This window comes from Nesoenas mayeri (assembly GCF_963082525.1).
Source record: "Nesoenas mayeri genome assembly, chromosome: 8".
In the NCBI taxonomy this organism is placed as follows: Eukaryota; Metazoa; Chordata; class Aves; order Columbiformes; family Columbidae; genus Nesoenas; species Nesoenas mayeri.
Window position 1 is genome coordinate 14,004,046 of NC_137554.1, and position 18,115 is coordinate 14,022,160.

The 18,115-nt window shown below is 36.3% G+C and overlaps 2 protein-coding genes across 2 annotated transcripts; one reads left to right on the forward strand and one right to left on the reverse strand.

The window, feature by feature from the left end:
- Positions 1 to 36: 36 nt before the first annotated feature.
- On the forward strand, positions 37 to 6,620 carry TRMT13 (tRNA methyltransferase 13 homolog). Its single transcript, XM_080348466.1, has 11 exons — positions 37 to 165; positions 444 to 490; positions 580 to 646; positions 1,003 to 1,065; positions 1,186 to 1,255; positions 1,700 to 1,806; positions 2,768 to 2,935; positions 3,223 to 3,295; positions 4,283 to 4,357; positions 5,525 to 5,939; positions 6,215 to 6,620. The coding sequence occupies exons 1-11, from the start codon at positions 40 to 42 to the stop codon at positions 6,408 to 6,410; spliced, it is 1,407 nt and encodes a 468-aa protein (XP_080204592.1). The 5' UTR covers positions 37 to 39; the 3' UTR covers positions 6,411 to 6,620.
- Positions 6,621 to 6,689: 69 nt separating this feature from the next.
- Positions 6,690 to 13,880, reverse strand: LRRC39 (leucine rich repeat containing 39; the record flags this gene model as incomplete). The annotated part of the gene is made up of 8 exons (XM_080348690.1): positions 6,690 to 6,745; positions 7,772 to 7,911; positions 8,966 to 9,118; positions 9,503 to 9,648; positions 11,174 to 11,310; positions 11,869 to 12,025; positions 12,771 to 12,876; positions 13,756 to 13,880. The coding sequence occupies 8 exons, from the start codon at positions 13,878 to 13,880 to the stop codon at positions 6,690 to 6,692; spliced, it is 1,020 nt and encodes a 339-aa protein (XP_080204816.1).
- Positions 13,881 to 18,115: the final 4,235 nt, after the last annotated feature.

The following is an 18,115-nucleotide window of genomic DNA, read 5'->3' on the forward strand; positions in this document are numbered from 1 at the left end:
TGGAGCGGGGCGGCGAGCGCGGGGGCTGCTGGGACGGCGATGGCGGCGCCGCAGGGGCACCCGGCGCCGGGGCGGTGCGCCTACTTCGTGGAGAGGAAGAAGCGCTTCTGCAGGATGATCCCGGCCCCGGGGAGGCGCTTCTGCGGAGAGCACGGGCAGCAGGAGGTACTGGGCCGGGCTCTGGCTGGGGAGGGTTCGCGGGGGCCCGGAGCGTGTGTAAGGCCGGCAGTGCAGCCCACAGCAACGCTGCCGTTACAGCCGTGGTGTGTTCCTGTAGGATACATTTAAGTATGAAATCCTTGCCTCAGTTTCTCCATTCCGGTTAATCTAGCTACCTCGGAAGAGATGTTTTATAAAACCCAGATGTCCCTCAACAGCTTTTCTAAAGCAGAAACACTGAACACATTCTAAAGTATTGCCTAACACTTGTCCTTTATAACTAGGAAGGAAATGACAGAAAGAGAATTCCATGCCCTCTTGATCCAAAACAGTAAGTATATGTAAATAGTTTTCCTATTCTTTGTCAGAATTCCCATGATAAATGTTGTTCCCTATTTTTTTTTTCCCTTTGGATTTTAGCACTGTATATGAAGACCAACTACAAAAACACTTAAAAAAATGTAATTCGAGAGAGAAGCCAAAGCCGGTAAGTGCAGCATAAACTCAGCGCTACTTCCTCTCAGATATAAGACCCAAAACATTGCAGCTCCGCACAGAATGTATTGTGAGCTGGGACAGCAGTGTCAGCAAGCACGCCAGCAAGGACAGCGTGGAAGCTGCACAAGTGCCTGCTGAAATGCAATTCGCATTCTGCTCTCCTCATCTTCCCTGTCCCCTCCCACTGTAGTTCAGTACAAGGATCAGACTATAGGAAAAAAAGTACTTGGAATATCTTATTTTGCAGTGGCTTCCTATTGCTATGTACCTTATGATAAAAACAGTGAAGAATTTAGATTTTTGCTTCCTGGTCAATAACAGATTCCTTTGTTTTGATTTTTAAAGGTCTACTTTGTTCAAGACATTAATGCAGGTTTAAAAGATGTAGCAGAAATACCAGAAAAACAAGTGAGTACATTTATCTGTTCTAAAGCTCAGGCCTTACATAACATGTTCTAATTGATCATATGACTAAAGAACTAACAAAAAGGTCTTGAATTTATGACAGGTGGTTTTTTTCCTTAAAAGGTACCTATCTCTTCTCTGTCCAAAGAGGAGCTGGAGAACTTAATTATCAAGTTGAAAAAAGCAAGTAATGGTGAGCTTACTTAATACTGAAAATAAGATGTTTTGAATTTAATTGATTAAATATTTCACTGTTATTTGTGTTGTTAGATATCTGTGAAAAAGCGAGACATTTGGCACTGAGCACATCTTAAGTAATAATCGTCAAGATGTAGGCAGTCCTCTGATAGTTAAATACTACTCAGAAGAACAAACTAGATTGAGAGAATGATAAACCACTGATCTTTTGTTCATAAAGCTAATTTCCTTTTATGTTGTTTGTTTCCCACTCAAATATTACTACAGATAACAATACAGCTCTGTTATAAACATATGGCGATAGATTTATGCCCCCATCAGACTGTTTTGTTAGTGCTACACAGTGAACTCATGTCCAACCACTGTAAGGTGTGTGTTGCAAAACCAGAAACTGTTGAAACTGGAAACATGTACCTAAAAGTTTTGCATTTGTGTGCAGGCCTGGAACTTCACCTTAAGGAACAAATACTGTCCCACCAGGCTTTACAGGAAGCCTTAAATGACCCAAAGAATGGGGAATCTGCTTTCAAACACCTGAAACAACAGGTATGGTCACTGCTTTACTAATAGCTGTAGATGTTTTCAAGCATGTGGAATGCTGCTGCTGGAAGTTCTAGCAGCTGTGCATGCGTAATGCTGGTCACTTCGTACAGGCCAAATCTGATATGCTTTATAACTATGCCCTTCAAATAACAGCACATATATAACTTTTGAGTGGCTGCTTTGTTAAGTCTTAGTAACAAAAGTTTATTAAGGATACTGAAATAAGTTACAAGTTGTGTGCTGTTCTTCTGAATTTTTACTTATTTTATATTAATTCATAATAAATATTAGCTACAAAAGGTAAAATGTATTACCTAAGAAGTGAAAGGAACTTTTTACTTTTTCTGTAAGAGTTGGTCCTAGATTGCTTGGTTGTGTAACAGATGCATAAAAAGAATTAGAGAGCCTGAGTTTACCTTCTGCCTTTTTTAATGTATATTGAACAGAAGGAATTTTAAGAGAGATGGGCTTTATACTGTATTAAAATAGAAAGTTTTAAAAGAAAAAAAGCTTTAAGAAAAATGAAAGTGAGAAATGTTTGTTTTCTGTACTTTCTTCCCATGCTCTGCTTTCCTTTGTCTTATAAAATGTGTAAATGCAGCGGAGAGGGCTCTGCAGGCACTGATACTTCACAGAAAGTCCAGTAGAGTCCCCATATTTTGGATGGCTACTTTGAGAATCAGCAGAGAACACTATTATCATCTGTACCTGATCCCAAAAGTCCATTCAAAAAACTTCTGGCTGGAGTTCTGTGAGCAGCGAAGAAGGGCATGGTAATGCTGATTAGGCAGAATTTATAATCCTTTTCCTCTGTACACACAAGATCTTTTCCTAAATCCCACATGGAAGGGAAGACTTGAAAAAGTCTTCTGCAGTTGGGTGAAGTAATCATTTTTCTATCAGGCAGTATGATACACAGTGTATATATTTGCTTGGTTTGCAAATAATCTTCTGATGTTTGTAGGCTTCTATTCTAGGTAACATGGAAAAATTACATTTACTTGGCCCAGGAAGATGTTTTGTTGAGTTTGGAGCCGGGCGAGGAAAGCTGTCTCATTGGGTTGATGTTGCTTTACAGAATGTTGAAAATGTTCAGTTTTTGCTCGTGGAAAGAGCAACTACAAGATTCAAGGTAAGAGAAGGTATTGTCTAATTAGTGTTTTTAAACTGTTGTCATTGAAGCTGTTAGCATTTGCTTTTTATTTTCAAAAATAACATAAAGTCTTTTGAAACGCTCAAAGTGTGATTGCCTACATTCAATACTTTGATAGCAAATCTATAAGAAAAGAATCCTAGCGTCTAATGTTGGAAATGTGCAGATGTTGACTTGACAGGAAAAAAGTCTGGCATTAATACCTGGAGCAAGATTATAATTATTAGTGGCCAGCCCTACTTAATGACCTTGTTCTGTTTACACAGGTGGATGGAAAACATAAAAGGAGAGATTCTGTATTTGAAAGGCTTCAAGTTGATATTCAACACTTATGTTTAAGTAAGTTCCTTCTTGGCTTGTGTAATTCTGAAATAGAGGCTTAATTTTAGATTTTTGAATACTGGAGTTCATATCAATTTGTAGGTAGCATGCTTAAATATACCTGGTTCTGAACATTATTATCAAGGGTTGCTTGGACACATTAATGCTGTTTGTATAAACATATATCTATATTAAATGAGGATTTAAAATGTTCTGCTTTTTATACACCTATAAGACATCATTATAGGTGAGAAATACCAAAACAAAAACATTGGGAAGATTTTCTAGAACTTGCAGGATTAAGGACCTTTGTATTGTTTGTTTTAGATGCGTGGAATTAAGCAAGTCATGCACATCACTGATGTGCTATGCATGTCAACACTGTAGAATTTGTGGGGACACCTGTCATCAAGAGAGGCCTTAAAGTCGTATTTACATTTCATAGGCAGTTTAGAATGGCTGAAATGGTTAAACAGCTAAATGTAACTATCTTAGCATAAATGCAAAATCCTTTATTTCTAATACTTTATTTTAATAAAAAGGAGAAGTATTTATATTGCTATTTAGCTGGAACTGATCTCTGGGCCACAGATAATTCTGCTAAGGAAAACCAATCCAGTGTTCCTTGTAATCATTTTACTGATATATAGTAATGTTGTTGCTTCATAATACCATTAAAATACATTCTTTGCCTTTGGACAAGATTGAGTTGTTTAAGCAAAAGAAGAATATGCTTCTCAGCTAGAGCATCCAATTCTCTGAATTGGTTTTAGAAAAAGAGACTTTACCTTTTAATAGCTTACAACTGTATTTACAGACTGCTGTATTTTTAGTAGTGGTAAGCATTCATTTCTTTTTTTAAAGTGTGCTGAAATTGTATTATCCAGAAAACATATTGCCGCAATTATAATAATAGAGGTTCTGGGGGTGTTGTGGATTGTGGGTGTTTATTTATATATATATATTTTTTTATTTTTTTTTTAATTTCCCCCCCTTTCCCTCCAGATAAGGTACCTATTTTGGAGAAGAAAAAACTACCAGTGGTAGGAATTGGGAAGCATTTGTGTGGTGCTGCAACAGGTATGAATTATATATAGAATCATTCTGGTTGGAAGATACCCTCAAGATCAAGTTCAACCATAACCTAGCCCTAGCACTAAACCATGTCCCTAAGAACCTCATCTAAATGCCTTTTAAACACCTCCAGGGATAGTGACTCCACCACTTCCCTGTGCAGCCTGTTCCAATGCCTGACAACCCTTTCCATGAAGAATTTTTTCCTAATATCAAATCTGAACCTCCCCTGGTGCAACTTGAGGCCGTTTTGTCCTATCACTTACTACTTGAGAGAAGAATGTGTTGACTGCAGAAAGTTGGGATACTAAATCTTACAATCCGAATGGACGGATCTCTTTTAGGATTTTCTTGCCCTCTCACCCTTTGGTGAATGTAGCAGTGATATTCTAAATATCTGTTGACTTCAGTAGAATAGTAAATGGATAATAGATGCAGGGCTACTTCAGACAAAAGTAAAACCTTTCTTGTTTTCTGTGGAGTAGGGCAAAGAATAGTGTATGGCGACATGGGTCATGTATGTGTAAACTGTTGAAAGTATCTTTTTTTTTTTTGGCAACATCATCGCTACTCTGAAATACTTTTCTTTCTAAATTTGTATTGGTTGTCTGAATATTGTGCCCCAAGCAAACAAGTGAGAAGAATGTGTTTTTATCCTGATAATTTTTAACTAATACACTTTTAATGTTATATGTCTACTAAGTAGATAAAGACACTTCAGATATGACACCTATATAGGTACTGTTACAAAGATGACACAGTTCAGATTTGAGAAGTACATGTACATATTAAATAGATTGTGTCCTAGATATCAAACTTTTGGAGCAAATACTTGCATGTTTTACAGGGAGGAGCTCCTCCTTCAATATGCCCATTTGCTAACCAAGGTATTTCAAATTCACTTGTGTAGAACAAATATTCAAGAGGATCAGCCTTTAGTAGCTCCAGAGATCTCATAATATTCATTTAGCATTTAGGGTTTTCACGTTGTCCAAGCGTGCTTGCAATTTTTAGTTATCCTTAAAATTGCTCTTGGCTTAGTTTGTGATGTACACTTTTATTCTTCTTTGTGGGAAGTACATTTCGCAACCATGATAGAGCCTGTATAAATAATTGCATGGTGTTCATCACTATTTTTTTTTGGGGGGGGGCGTATATCTCTTTTTTTCCCAGATCTTGCTTTGACATGCTTGGTTGAAAGTTATACAGCTTGCTGTGATAGAGAAAATGAAGAGCCTGCACCAAAACGCTCTAGGACTGACAAGACAGAGGTGGCTTCTAACAATTCTGCTGATAATGAAAGCAACAAAGACAACTGTACGCCTGTAGCTGGAATTGTTATTGCACTGTGCTGCCATCACAAGTGTGACTGGACGCATTATGTAGGCAGAGAGTTTTTTAAATCAGTAGGACTTGGACCAGTAGAATTTAATTATTTTCAGAGAATGAGTAGCTGGGCCACTTGTGGCATGCGAGAAACCTCAACAAAAGCCTCTACAAGTGAAGAAACTGAAGATCCCACTAATGACACAGAAGAACATGAGCAAACTTTGAGCAATACAGAGAATGTTTCTGATACTTTACAGAGGTATGTAACTTTTTTCCCAGCAAATGGACTCCTACAGAAAAGCAAAATTATGTATAGTGGTATATGAAGTTGTTTTGGGTCCTCAAAGTGACTGACTGAGTATTTTAATTACTAAATTTTTATAAATACTCTACTTTAAAAATATAATTTTCATGGACATACATTTCAAAATCACTGACAGTGATTTCAGTAGTTTTTCTAAGCTTAACTGCTAACGTTAATTAAACAAAACTGTGCTTCTGACACGTTTGTTCTTTTCTTCTTTATGAAACTAGGATACTTACGGTTGAAGAACGAAAGGAGATAGGTTGCCTCTGCAAACGGCTGATTGATCATGGACGGATTGAATATTTACAACAACGAGGATACAAGGCTGCACTACAGTATTATACAGAGTCTGCTGTGTCCTTGGAGAATGTCCTGTTGACAGCTGTCCCAAAGCCATCTTTGATACCAGAGCCAACTACATGACAGGAGATAGGTTTGGAATTGATAGGAAAAAAAACTATAAAACATATCTGGATTTTTTTTAAAAGTGAATTCATTGCTTACAAAAAAAAAAACTGTTTTAGTCTTTCCTGTACCCAGGAAAAGATCTTATATTTCCCATTTTCACTGGGAATTACAAATATGCAAACAAGTTCTCATCAGTGGAAAAATAAAATCTGTAAGAATATTTGAAACCTGTTGCATGGCTCTTTGTTAGGAAGAAGTATATTTCATATTTTCTTCCATCCACAGTCACATTCTTTATTTGCTAGCATCTATGGCAGGAGAAGGACAAGAGGTACAACTTGTCAGATTTCCTGAAAGACAAGAGGTTAAAATAAGAGAAATTAAAATATTAATAGTTTGTTTCACTTTGAAGTTCAGGGTAGCTTTGTATTTGGTCTTAAATTATTTAAGTAGGCCTAGGTACTTCCACCAGCCCATGCTGCTAGGGGAATCTTTTAAAGAAGAACTGTCATCTTAATATATTTTTGCTAATTTGACCATTCATGAAATATTGGTAAGAAAAAAGCTGGGTTAGCATTCTAAACCAAGAACATTTCAGTCATTCATTTTTTAAGCCTTCACCTTATATAGAATGAAGATCAAAGAGAATATTTTATACCTGCAGTGCATAAAGTTCTCTCTGCAAGTAACAGCTGCCACCTGCACATCTGTTCAAAAGTGCTTATTTTGGTCTCTGACTGCAACCTTTAAGTAGTTACCTTTGAGACTACTAACAGCATTTTTTTGTCATGGTGATTTAGAAATGGGATGAAATTGTGTCATGTTTTGTTTAGGTTTCTGGATTTTTTTGTCAGGGAAAGCAAGTTGTGAGAAACATTTGTATATCAGGTATTGACATTTCATTGCTAAAAAATGTATGTTGGGAACTTTAGCATCTCTACCTTACATCCCTCTTTGGTAGTCCCCAGCTGGACAACATACAAAAACAGGGAAAGTTGAGCTTTGAGAGACAAACAGTGCTGGAAGAACCACACTATGTAAACTGATTAAATTGTAAATACAAGAAGACAGCTGTCAACTTCCAGTTATCCAGACTGTAGGTAACTCAGGCACATTTATTCTAATGTTCCATGATTCCAGTATGTTCCTACTAGAATATATGCTGTTCAAATAGAGACCTATTGTGCCAACTCCTGATATGTTACAAGTGCCCCTGCCCTCAGTAAAAACCCATTCACAGCATTTGGGAAAACGTTACTCATTAAGAAGATTATTCCTGTTTCATTTGTATACATATCCTAGCTTTCTTATATCCAGAGTATCCTTCCCTTCCTTACTGTATTCCAGCGGAATTAGAATTAATAAAAAAGCCATACCTGTTTTCTTGAGTGACTCCTGGATATACATGTGCATGAATTCAATGCCAAACATTTCCTGTTGCTCCTCCTCTTCTTCATTCTCACATGGAGGGAGTGTTATCTCTAACTCCAGTGGATTGTCTCTGAAGTTGACAAATCTGACAGTTCACCAGAAAAGGTTACTCTTGCAGTAGGTTTTGTCCAGAGAGAACAAGTATCTTGAAACTAAATTAAGATTCCTCAAACAGTATTTGGAACAAAACAAAATAAGTCTTTTCGTATACTAAACCACTATATTAGTAGTCTTAAGTAAACTAAGAGAAGTTGATGCTTTATAGTAACAATAGCTGATTGTGGTGGGAGAAAACATCGCAGTTCTTGTCATTTTGTCTTCAGGTTTTCACCCCATTATCAGCCTTATTGAACTTCCACAAACAGGTAAGTGGAAGAGAACAAGCATCCTCCCAACTCTGCAAGGCCATAGTCAGCCCTGTCCCTCTGTCCTTGGTCCATCCCTGGGCTTATGGCTTCTATATATTTAAAGAAGGCTTATGGCTTCTTCCAAAACATCTGAAAACAGCAACTGTCTTACTGGGTTAGATGTGATTTACTTCTTTCTCTAGAGTGCCCAGCATCCAATAATTCAAATAAAAATGCGAACAACAGGAATGTTTCTGTCGCAATAAATAAAGTAATATTTCCAATGTTACTAATTAAAATTTTACATTAATTATTTTTTATTTTTCAAATCAAGTACAGGAGAGCTTCATTCATATCCTTATACCTAGTCCTTTTTGTTTAATTCTGAATGTGTGACCTCTCAGTGCCAAAGTTCTACTTTTTTGTCATTTTTACGCTTGTCACACATTTATCCTCCTAGCTCTTGGCTTTAGAGACTGAGATAAAAGGCCAGTTAGAAGTGGGCATCTGGACCTTTCAGAAGTGAGAAAATGTATTACAGTCTCCTTTTTCATTTGGGACTGTAACTACCATAGCTTACTTCTTTAAGTAAGTTGTGCTACACAAAGTTTTCTTGACCACATCCCCAACTGTTGTGAATCTGTAATTATGCTGATTTATATGGTATTGTGTTCATCTGTTTAACTGCGGACATGCCTTTTCCATTTCCTTAGTATCATTCTATGACATACAAACTCAAGGGAAGCTTTAGAACTTCTAGCTTTTTAATTTATATTTGTTGTTTTTTCTTACCTCAGATTTGTCATGTCCTTCATACAAGCTGGAATATCCTTAAGTTTGTTGTTGCTAAGAACAAGAGTACTAAGATTTTTCATATTACCAATGGTTTCTGGCAAAGACTTTATCTCATTCCTTTGGAGCCACAAAGTGTGGAGATTTTCCATTCTGTAAAATAGGTATTTGTGCAATCAATTAAGATTCAGAAAATTAATCTTATCAATCATTAATGTAAAGTAATGGATTCATTTTTTACAGCCACATAAAGGACTCACATAAAGAATACAATCATTGTCAAAGAAAATCCCATATCCAAGATATCACCTAACCTGTAGTCAAAAATGTCATTGGCAAGAAATATTTAACTTTATGATGAATCTATTGTTTGTTGAATTGATTATTCAAACTCATCAAAAAAATTACATTAGGGCTGATAAATCTTAAGTTTGCAATGAGTTTAACATTAAAAAAATCTTTTTAAGTAGGATTTAATAATTAGAATTTCAATGCAATGGAACTGAGACTAAGATGGGAGCTTTGAGCTTTCTGTACCTGTCAATTGCATCAGGAAGCTCCTGGAGTTTATTTCCCCCCATATCTAACCATTCTAGATTTGGCATGTTGAGAAGAGCCGAAGGGATGGTAGTAAACTGATTCATGCACAAATCTATGTGTGAAAGCTTCTTTAAATCACTGAGCTGAAAAGAAAGGGAGATTTAATACAAGTTTGTACAGCTGTCCACGACAGCAGTGTTGTAATAATGTTAACTGAAAAGAAGGAAACAATTGAAACACATTACAACACATTTTGGAGTTAGTAAACACAAAATGGCTTTGGAGTTACCTTAGCTGGTATTACCTAACAGTTACTGTTCTCACCTGAAGGTTGGTGGGTGTGAGGCAGCAGAACTTTATTTCCCACTAGGCAGTGAATGCCTTAACTGGGTGACTGCAACACAGATATACCCCAAGCCTTGAGAAAAAAATGAAACTTAAAGACTTCACTGTCCTTAGTCTTTCACACTCAGTGGTGTTTCTCCATGCAATATGCCATTTTTCATTAGTCAAATATTTCAATATTTATGGATCAAATTGCATGGACTGTATTTTAGAGTGAACCGAGAGACTTTCTATGTTGTGAAGTCTACTACTATGGCAAGACACTCTAAAAATTAAACATGGCATCATTCAGTATGGCAACAGCTAGGTGCTTTGGTGAATCATCCCTTCAACAATATTCAAGTGATGCAAAGGTGTTTTTTTGCAAATCTGGTCCAACTGCCTAAACACTGAATGCCACTCAAGTACACATAACCAAAGCTTCACAGTGTTCCCATCATCATAGTCTCAGTAGCACAGAACTATGTATTTGCTATGAGCTGTTAATTTAAAAGCTATAACATTACACCACATAACCTGTATCCACATAGATTTTGTAAATTCTGGATTCTGATTAACAGTGCATGTTTTCATTTGAAGGTTTGTTGTTAGGCATTACTGTTTGGACTTGTTCAATTGTGCAAGGCACTGACTGCTGTCAACTGTTGCCACTACTGTTTTTTTTAAATAAATTAAAACAAGTAAATATAGTTACATACTTGTCATCTCTGTCTAAGAGACTAATACTTAAGAGATGCAGGTCTCTTTACAGTTATATCAGTCCAATTAGAGCTCAATAGTAGGTGAGCAATTGTTTTTATTCTCTTAGGTGCTTTCATCATCTCACAACAACATTTGTTCAACTATTTGTGCATAGGCAGTTGTTTAAATCACACAACCCCTATTCATAGCTAGCAGCTCTGGTAAGGATGCTTACACTTGTGTCTTGGCATGTGGTGTGAGTTTGTATACTCAACTGTAAAAGGGAACTTCGCTGTGCTAAGGTGTCAGGTCCTCGGTGGGGTAAATCAGTGAAGACCTTCAGCCTGAACAAATTATCAAGTGTATCATTGTCCTACATGGACTAACAAGTAATTTATCAGGACAAAATAAAGATTGGCTCCTTCAACTACTACATATGTATGTATGTCCTTCTTATGTAGCTTCAGTTTGACTAGCCATACAGATGTTGTTCACATCTGTGTTTCTGGGGAGTAGTTATGAAATCGGAATATCAAGGCAAATCTGAAAACTTGGCATGCAATGTTTCATGATAATTGGTTTTGGATAGATTAAATATATACATCAAACAAATCTAAACAAAACAACACAGTCTGTCAAAACCTGAAGAGGAAGATCAGAGATATTCCTGTTGACAGCCAGTTCCAGTCTTTCCAGACTGACACAGTTCCTTATTTCCTCAGGAACAGACTTTATTCTGTTGTAACTGAGAAGCAGCTCTTGGAGGCTGGTCAGCTGGCCTGCAGAGAGCACAAAGGAGAAATGATAAATGTTCACATTCATTCTATTTGAAATACAGTATTATTTGGTTTGTGTTATGCTTATATTGTTATGCAAGTGCTCTATGTTCTCACTTAAAAAAAACAAACAAACAAACAAAAAACCACAAACACTGAAATTCAAATAGTAGGATTTCAGGACTCTTTAGTACAGAACTACACTCTAGTTGAGTGCTACAAAACAATGCCCCTAAAACACAAAAAAACCTTATGAATATAGGTTACCCATGCTGGGGACTCAGAACACAAAACCTGGCTTTCAATATCACTTTTCTATCTGCATTCTGATACCTTTTATCTGCTGTGCTTACTGGCTTTTTTCTTATGTGGAGGTTTCATAAAAATCTGTCTCCTCCATCCAGCCATTTGTTTTAATTTATAGAAAATCCATGGTTTTAAGATCTGTCTCGCTGCCAGTCAATAGAATTATTAGACAGGCAAAGTGCACAAAGATGGCATGTTTGTGTAAGATTAATTTTTAAAGAAAAGCAGCTTAAAATAAAAGAAAGCACGGCTCACCTATTTCTTTAGGTACTCTTTCAATTGAGTTCCGGGATAGATCCAGAACAACAAGATTTTGAAATCTTCCAATGAACTGAGGAATTTTCTGCAAACTAGTTCTATGAAGCTGCCATTCCTGGAGGTGGATGAGTTTCAATAAGCATGAAGGTAGTGTCTAAAAATAAAAATATGAACCAGAAGAAATTCAGTTTAGTATACAACAAGAATACAGGCTAAGGTAGAAGTTTTATTTGAAACAGTAACAGTCATCTTAAAATAAAATTAAATTTAAAAATCTATCCTTCTCAAGCTATACTGTAACATCCCCAAATGAACACCATCCATATGAGTCATTCTGACCACAGATTTAACCTGCCCACTTTTTGCTGCCAGGATTTAGATATCTGCCCTGTCGTCATTGCTTGAAAAGCCTCAGGCTTGCTTTTGTTTCTTTTTCTTTTTTTTTTTAAACAAAGCCAATATAACCGAAGATGAAACTGCTCTACATGGCTTTTTGCATTTTAATGGTAATCTAAATTGTATTTCCTATTCTGTTAAGAAAAACAGTGAGCAGCAGAGAGCAGAAGAGCTGAGGGACAGAAAAACTGCAGTGCCTGTACACTACAAGTTCTGAAGCAGCCCTGGCCTACGGCCCATCAGAGCACTGCTGGTGTGGCCATCATTCTCTCCCTCGCCTCAACACAGTCTAATTCTCTTCACTTCATGGGAACTGGCATCTGCACTTGTGTGGCTCCAAACAGACTGTGAGCTGCCACTCTGTTGCTGATCCTACAGTTAGCTGCTTCCCCCCGTGGGTTAGAAATAAGAATTATGGCTCATTTTCATACTTAGAAAATAAACAACAGTAAGAAATGCATCCGTCATTCCACCCACACAACGTTCATTCCTATCAACACTACCTTCCATTCTTCTTCCTCTATCCTTAAAATCGCTCTTCCATCTTCATTAATAACTTTTTCTTTCAACTTTGCTAAAGCAGCTCTCTCCTCCCAGACAAGTAGTAGCCTACAAGGGAAAGATCTGTCAGTGGTGCAACAACGAATACAGGCAATAATTGTTATCTGTTCTGTTTTCTGGATTGGCCTGTTTGGATGTCAGACAACACATATATATATGGATACTAAATATATTATCAATTTGAGGGAAGACCAGAAGATAATATAATGTCTGTCTGAGGTAATTTATAGTTCTATTTTACAGTCCTTCAAATTGACAATCAGAAGGAAGATATAACTTCATTCATTTGCAGCAGGGCAACAGGATATGAAGTCATGTGGACTTAAGTTCCAAAGCCATTAATTTTGAAGCAGTCTCCTAAAAATAAAGCCTTCAGTTGCAGCAAACATAAGCACAATCAAACAAGGTCAAGCAGGTAGAGATTCTTCATTTCCAAAGGGAACTTAAAAAAGAATTATGAAAATTAGGCTAATTATCTTTCTTTCTGCTTGTATTTTCCATTAGTAATGTTTGAATTTGGTATTCCATTTCAAAACATCTGATAAATTAGGAAGAATTCCAAAACCAGAATGCTAAATTCCTTCACATTTCATGAAATACTGGCCATACAGAAGACCGAGTGACCCTGTTAATGCATGCATTGAGAAGAAAGTGTAACTAATTAAATCTCCACTGGTTAGAATATCCACACAGGAGAGGATTTGAATATCTGAATTTAGGGCATTTAGTATATATGCTAATATTTTTATCACAAAACACAATTATTGGTTTGACCTGACCATATTGCTAGATTCTAACCAGTGGGAATTCTGCTGGAGTAACAACTAAAGAATTAGACTCTGGATGAGTTTCAAAAATCAATTATAGTCTTCTGAAATGTAACTATGGTCTAGCATTTCACATACTTAAAGATCTGCATTTACCTACCTTCCTGCAGACCTCTGTCTGCATTCCTTTTCTTTCTGCAATTCTTCATTTATCTTGTGTATTCTCACTTCCCAAAGGGTCTTCACAGCAGTGAATGTTCCAACACAAACTGCAGTGTCAGTCATGATCCTCATATGTTCAGGTTCAGTCACAAGAACCTGACTCTAAATTCCAAGCTCAATGCATCAGTGCATGTTTCACCTACCAAATGGGGACAGTGATGTGAAAACTAAAATGCTGCAATACCCACTTGACTATATTCTCAAATTTAGTTAATGTATAGAACTGACAGAATTTTACCAACTGCTTTCTCTTTATAAAAATAGATAATTGCATGTAGCTACATTTTCTTATAACAAGAAATGGTACTCTTGCAACCTCTCTGCATTCTTAGTCAGCAAACAACTGCTGCTCTCAGTTCCTTCCAGTGGTAGGCTGAGAACTGACCATAATTGTTCAATGCAGATATGAGTATTCATTCCCTTCCCAGGAAGAAATTAAGCCATTACCTGCAATTTAAGGCAGTTAAATCCTGGTAGCTGCATCCTAAAGGACTTTTGCACTTAGAGAAACAGAACGGCTGCTGGAAATAAATTAGTATACTTTATTTGCAGTAATTTTCTTCATAGTTTAATTCATTGTAATATATTTTATAGTTCACAATGCATTACCTTTAAGAAAAGACTTTTAACAGTCTTCACAACTCTCTGAATCTTCTTATAGCCCTGCTGAGTGTCAGGATCCACATTTAAAAGAAAATTCAGCCTAAAATTCTGAAGTCAGCTACTCCTTAGTGACATAATTAATACATATTTTCCTGAAGAGCAGCAAAGGATACTCAGTCATCCTAATCAGTGCATCCCTTTAAAAAACATTTGTATTGCCATTGTTGTAGTCACTTGGGGAAGAGATTTTTTGGAAATAAACTGGAGCCAAGACATTGATATTCAGATAAGCTTGGAGGGCTAAATTTCACGCCAACAGCAGCGTGTGTACTCTGAGCACTGATGATCTGAACGTTCCCTTTCTAACCCCTTACTAATACTCACAGAGACAATTAAGAAAAATGTCTTACATACCCATTCAAACTAAAAAAGTGAGGATAACTTTCAGCCAAACAAGCAGGTAGATAACAACAAAACGGAATTTCAGGTCTTTTCATACAAATATTTCACTACAATAATTGCTGCAGGTCTCTCTTCTAGAGCAATCTTGTCTATGGAATTTATTCCATTACCGTTTTGTGTGGCATGGATAAGCCACAATTGCTTAGTGAACATTTTTGTATTCAAACTATCCATCATTCTATTTTAAGTTTACCATATCTTTGCTAACATAGTTATTTGTAAATCCTGATTATACTGAAATCACTTAATTAAAAACATATAAGCAAGCAAATAATAAGAAATGTAAATTATCAGGATTGCTTCCTGTTGTAAAGATATCATAAAATCAAATTATAATGCTTGAACAAAGAAGAATCTGGTCCAATATGTTAATGCTAAGGATTTTTAACTGTTCTCTGTTCGTTAAGGAAAAATGGCAGGATTTGACAGGTGACACAAATGGCAACCACAGTGTGTCACAATGAAGTCTGGCATTTGTATTCCTAAAGAGGGATTGTATCCCCTTTCCATTCCCCACATAAATGTGATCACATTTACTGGTTTGAAGGATTAGCTTCTCCTTCACCTTGCCATTCCTCATCCCAGTATGCAGCAATAATGACTAAGACATTGTATGAAGCTTTTTGCTCTGATTACTGGTTACAATTTAAATTGCCTTATTTTTCAGGAATAAGTTTCTACTGAGATTAGGCCCGGATTAGGTGATTCACCTGATCTATGGTTTCTTGTTGTTTAGCGACATTTTTTGAACTGTAAGCCTTTTTACATAAATCACACAGTAAAGAGACATTATGGTGCAAATCTCTAGAGATATTTGTTAAAACTTGTACTGCTAAAACCAGTATCAGAATATACAGTCAAAACAACACTTTTTTTGGGAAAGCTTACACTGGGCAACTATCTTCTGCTGTGGAAAGCATATTATTCAATTAACATTGCTTTAAAACCATGAAATATGAAAGAGAGCCTAAGTATATGACTGTTTTCAAGGACATGTAATTATATAATAGCTGGACTTCCATCAAAAGCTTCTTGTTCTTAGTTCTCATTATTTTTCAGGAAAATGAAACCCATAATAATCATGCCATCACAGCCAAAAATTCAGCAGTGAATTCCCAAGCGTGGCTGTAAAACAACTGCAAACTTACTCCCAAGTAATCAGATCTCCTAACAAATTCACCTCCAAGCATCTGAAAGACTTTAACAACAACTTACCTCAATTATCTGGTGTTTTCTAGGATTTTTGGTGACTCATTGCCTTCTGGCCAAGAGCAGAGACAGATTCTGAATGTTGCCTGTACTGTCAAAACCATGTAGAACTCTCACTCAGACTGCAATGCAATGTCAGTCTAGTTCTAATTTTAACCTATGCTGAGAATAGAAGGTATCACATGAGGCACTTCTGCAAACCCCCCAAACATGTACCACTCAACATGACTCCCATTAACTGAAGTTACAAATGGGGAACAAAAAGAACAAAGGAGTACTTGTTAAGGTCCACAATGAAAAATAAGCTAGCTTTGAATTCAAAAGGACAGTTGTTTTCTTTACTCTAGTAATGTTTCTCTTCAAGGCAACTGAGCTTCCAAGTGCTATGATAAAGCAACATTTACTAATTACACTAGAAAAAGCATTCTATCACTAAGTATTTTACTCATTGCTTTTGTCCATGCTGAAGAATTCTCTTGTTGAAGAATTTTAGTGCAAATTATCGAAGTACAGGCAGAAAAGTAATCTTCGTTGGGATGTGCAGAGGGCTTATTACTCACTCCTTTTCATGCTCCCAATCACAAAACATTTTAACATTTTATTTCTTCAAAGAGCCCTTACAGAATAGAAAAGAACAATTCTGTCAGAATCTTTTTTTAACCAAATGGAAAGGGACAGCAATAATCACAGTCACTATTTGAAGCAGAAACCATAAACCTGGATAATTCTAACCAATTCTTGCACTGCAGTATAAGATGTGAAGATGAAATTTTAAAAATATAATTTTTTTTGCATACAATCCTCTTTCAGTAGAAATATTTTTCCTCATTATTAGCCTTAGATTCTAGCATTACCACACAGAACTTTGTAACCAAAAAACCCCTCTCCAGTCCATGACCAACTAAATACCTGAACACCAACACCCATTTAAGACACTAACCACTTTAACTTTCAGTCTTCTAAACTTTGTGGTTTGGGTTTTTTTTAAAAAAAGTTATGCAAAAGTAAAAATGATCCAACAAGTTATTTGGTATAGGTATTTCTTCTTTCATTTTTGGTATAAATTCAGTCCCCACAGTGCTTTTTAATCAATGTTTTTTCTTGATCTAAAAAAGTCGTAACTTAAACACTACCTACCTAATCTCCTCCTCCTTAAAAGAGACAGACAATTAGAACTAGAAAAAAAAATCCTTTTACTGGAGTTTTGAGAGACAAATTTTAGGCTCCTTGTGTGAACAAAATTATTCTGTCTCAAATATTTCAAAAGCACTTTACTGCTCTCTGTCACACACTTATATTTCCTCCATTTATTTTCTCCATGGTTATAACATTAAAAAATAAACTGCTCAAACTAAGCCCTAACCACAACTATACTTGAAGGAAAGTAGCCATTAGACTGTTCTTTTGCTAGAGTGCAGTAGGTTCTTTAAGATAAGAAGAAATAGAAGTTTGAATCACCTGTACAGGATCCCCTGCATATAATTCACAAAATAACCCAATATTACGACAATTTTTTTGTGTCTTTATTTTTTTTTTATTGGGAATAAATAAATCTGATCGAAAAGAAATAGGTGATAAGCATAATATGTCAAACTTTGCAAGAAATGACCTATGTATAAAAGACCTTTATACCACAATACAAATATAAATAGCATCTTACATGTGTGCTCCTGTGCTCCCTCCCCTACATGACCAGCTTTCCTCTTGCTCAGTCTCAGCATCAAGGACAGCAGAGATTCTGCCTCTGGAGTTTGTGCCTTGCATCTTCACAGCTAAATGCAATGGACAACTTTGGTTTACAATTTTGAAGAATGCTCCTGTAGTGGCAGCTTTTGATACATCTGAAGAAAGGAGAAAATGTCCATTTTGTGCCTCACAAATTAATATTTAAGGCCATGTAACTGTCTCCTCCTGCGTCTGTTCGCAACTTACGTTTCTAGAAGGTATTTATATCCACCAGTTTTCTTCATATCTCCTGTTAAATAACCAATGCAACCCTCATTATCTGTGTAGTTTACCTTAAA

Coding starts and splice junctions, on each gene's coding strand:
- TRMT13 (XM_080348466.1), top strand. CDS start 40: ATGGCGGCGCCGCAGGGGCACCCGGCGCCGGGGCGGTGCGCCTACTTC. Junction 166..443: donor GAGAGCACGGGCAGCAGGAG/GTACTGGGCCGG, acceptor CTTTATAACTAG/GAAGGAAATGACAGAAAGAG. Junction 2,936..3,222: donor GAGCAACTACAAGATTCAAG/GTAAGAGAAGGT, acceptor CTGTTTACACAG/GTGGATGGAAAACATAAAAG.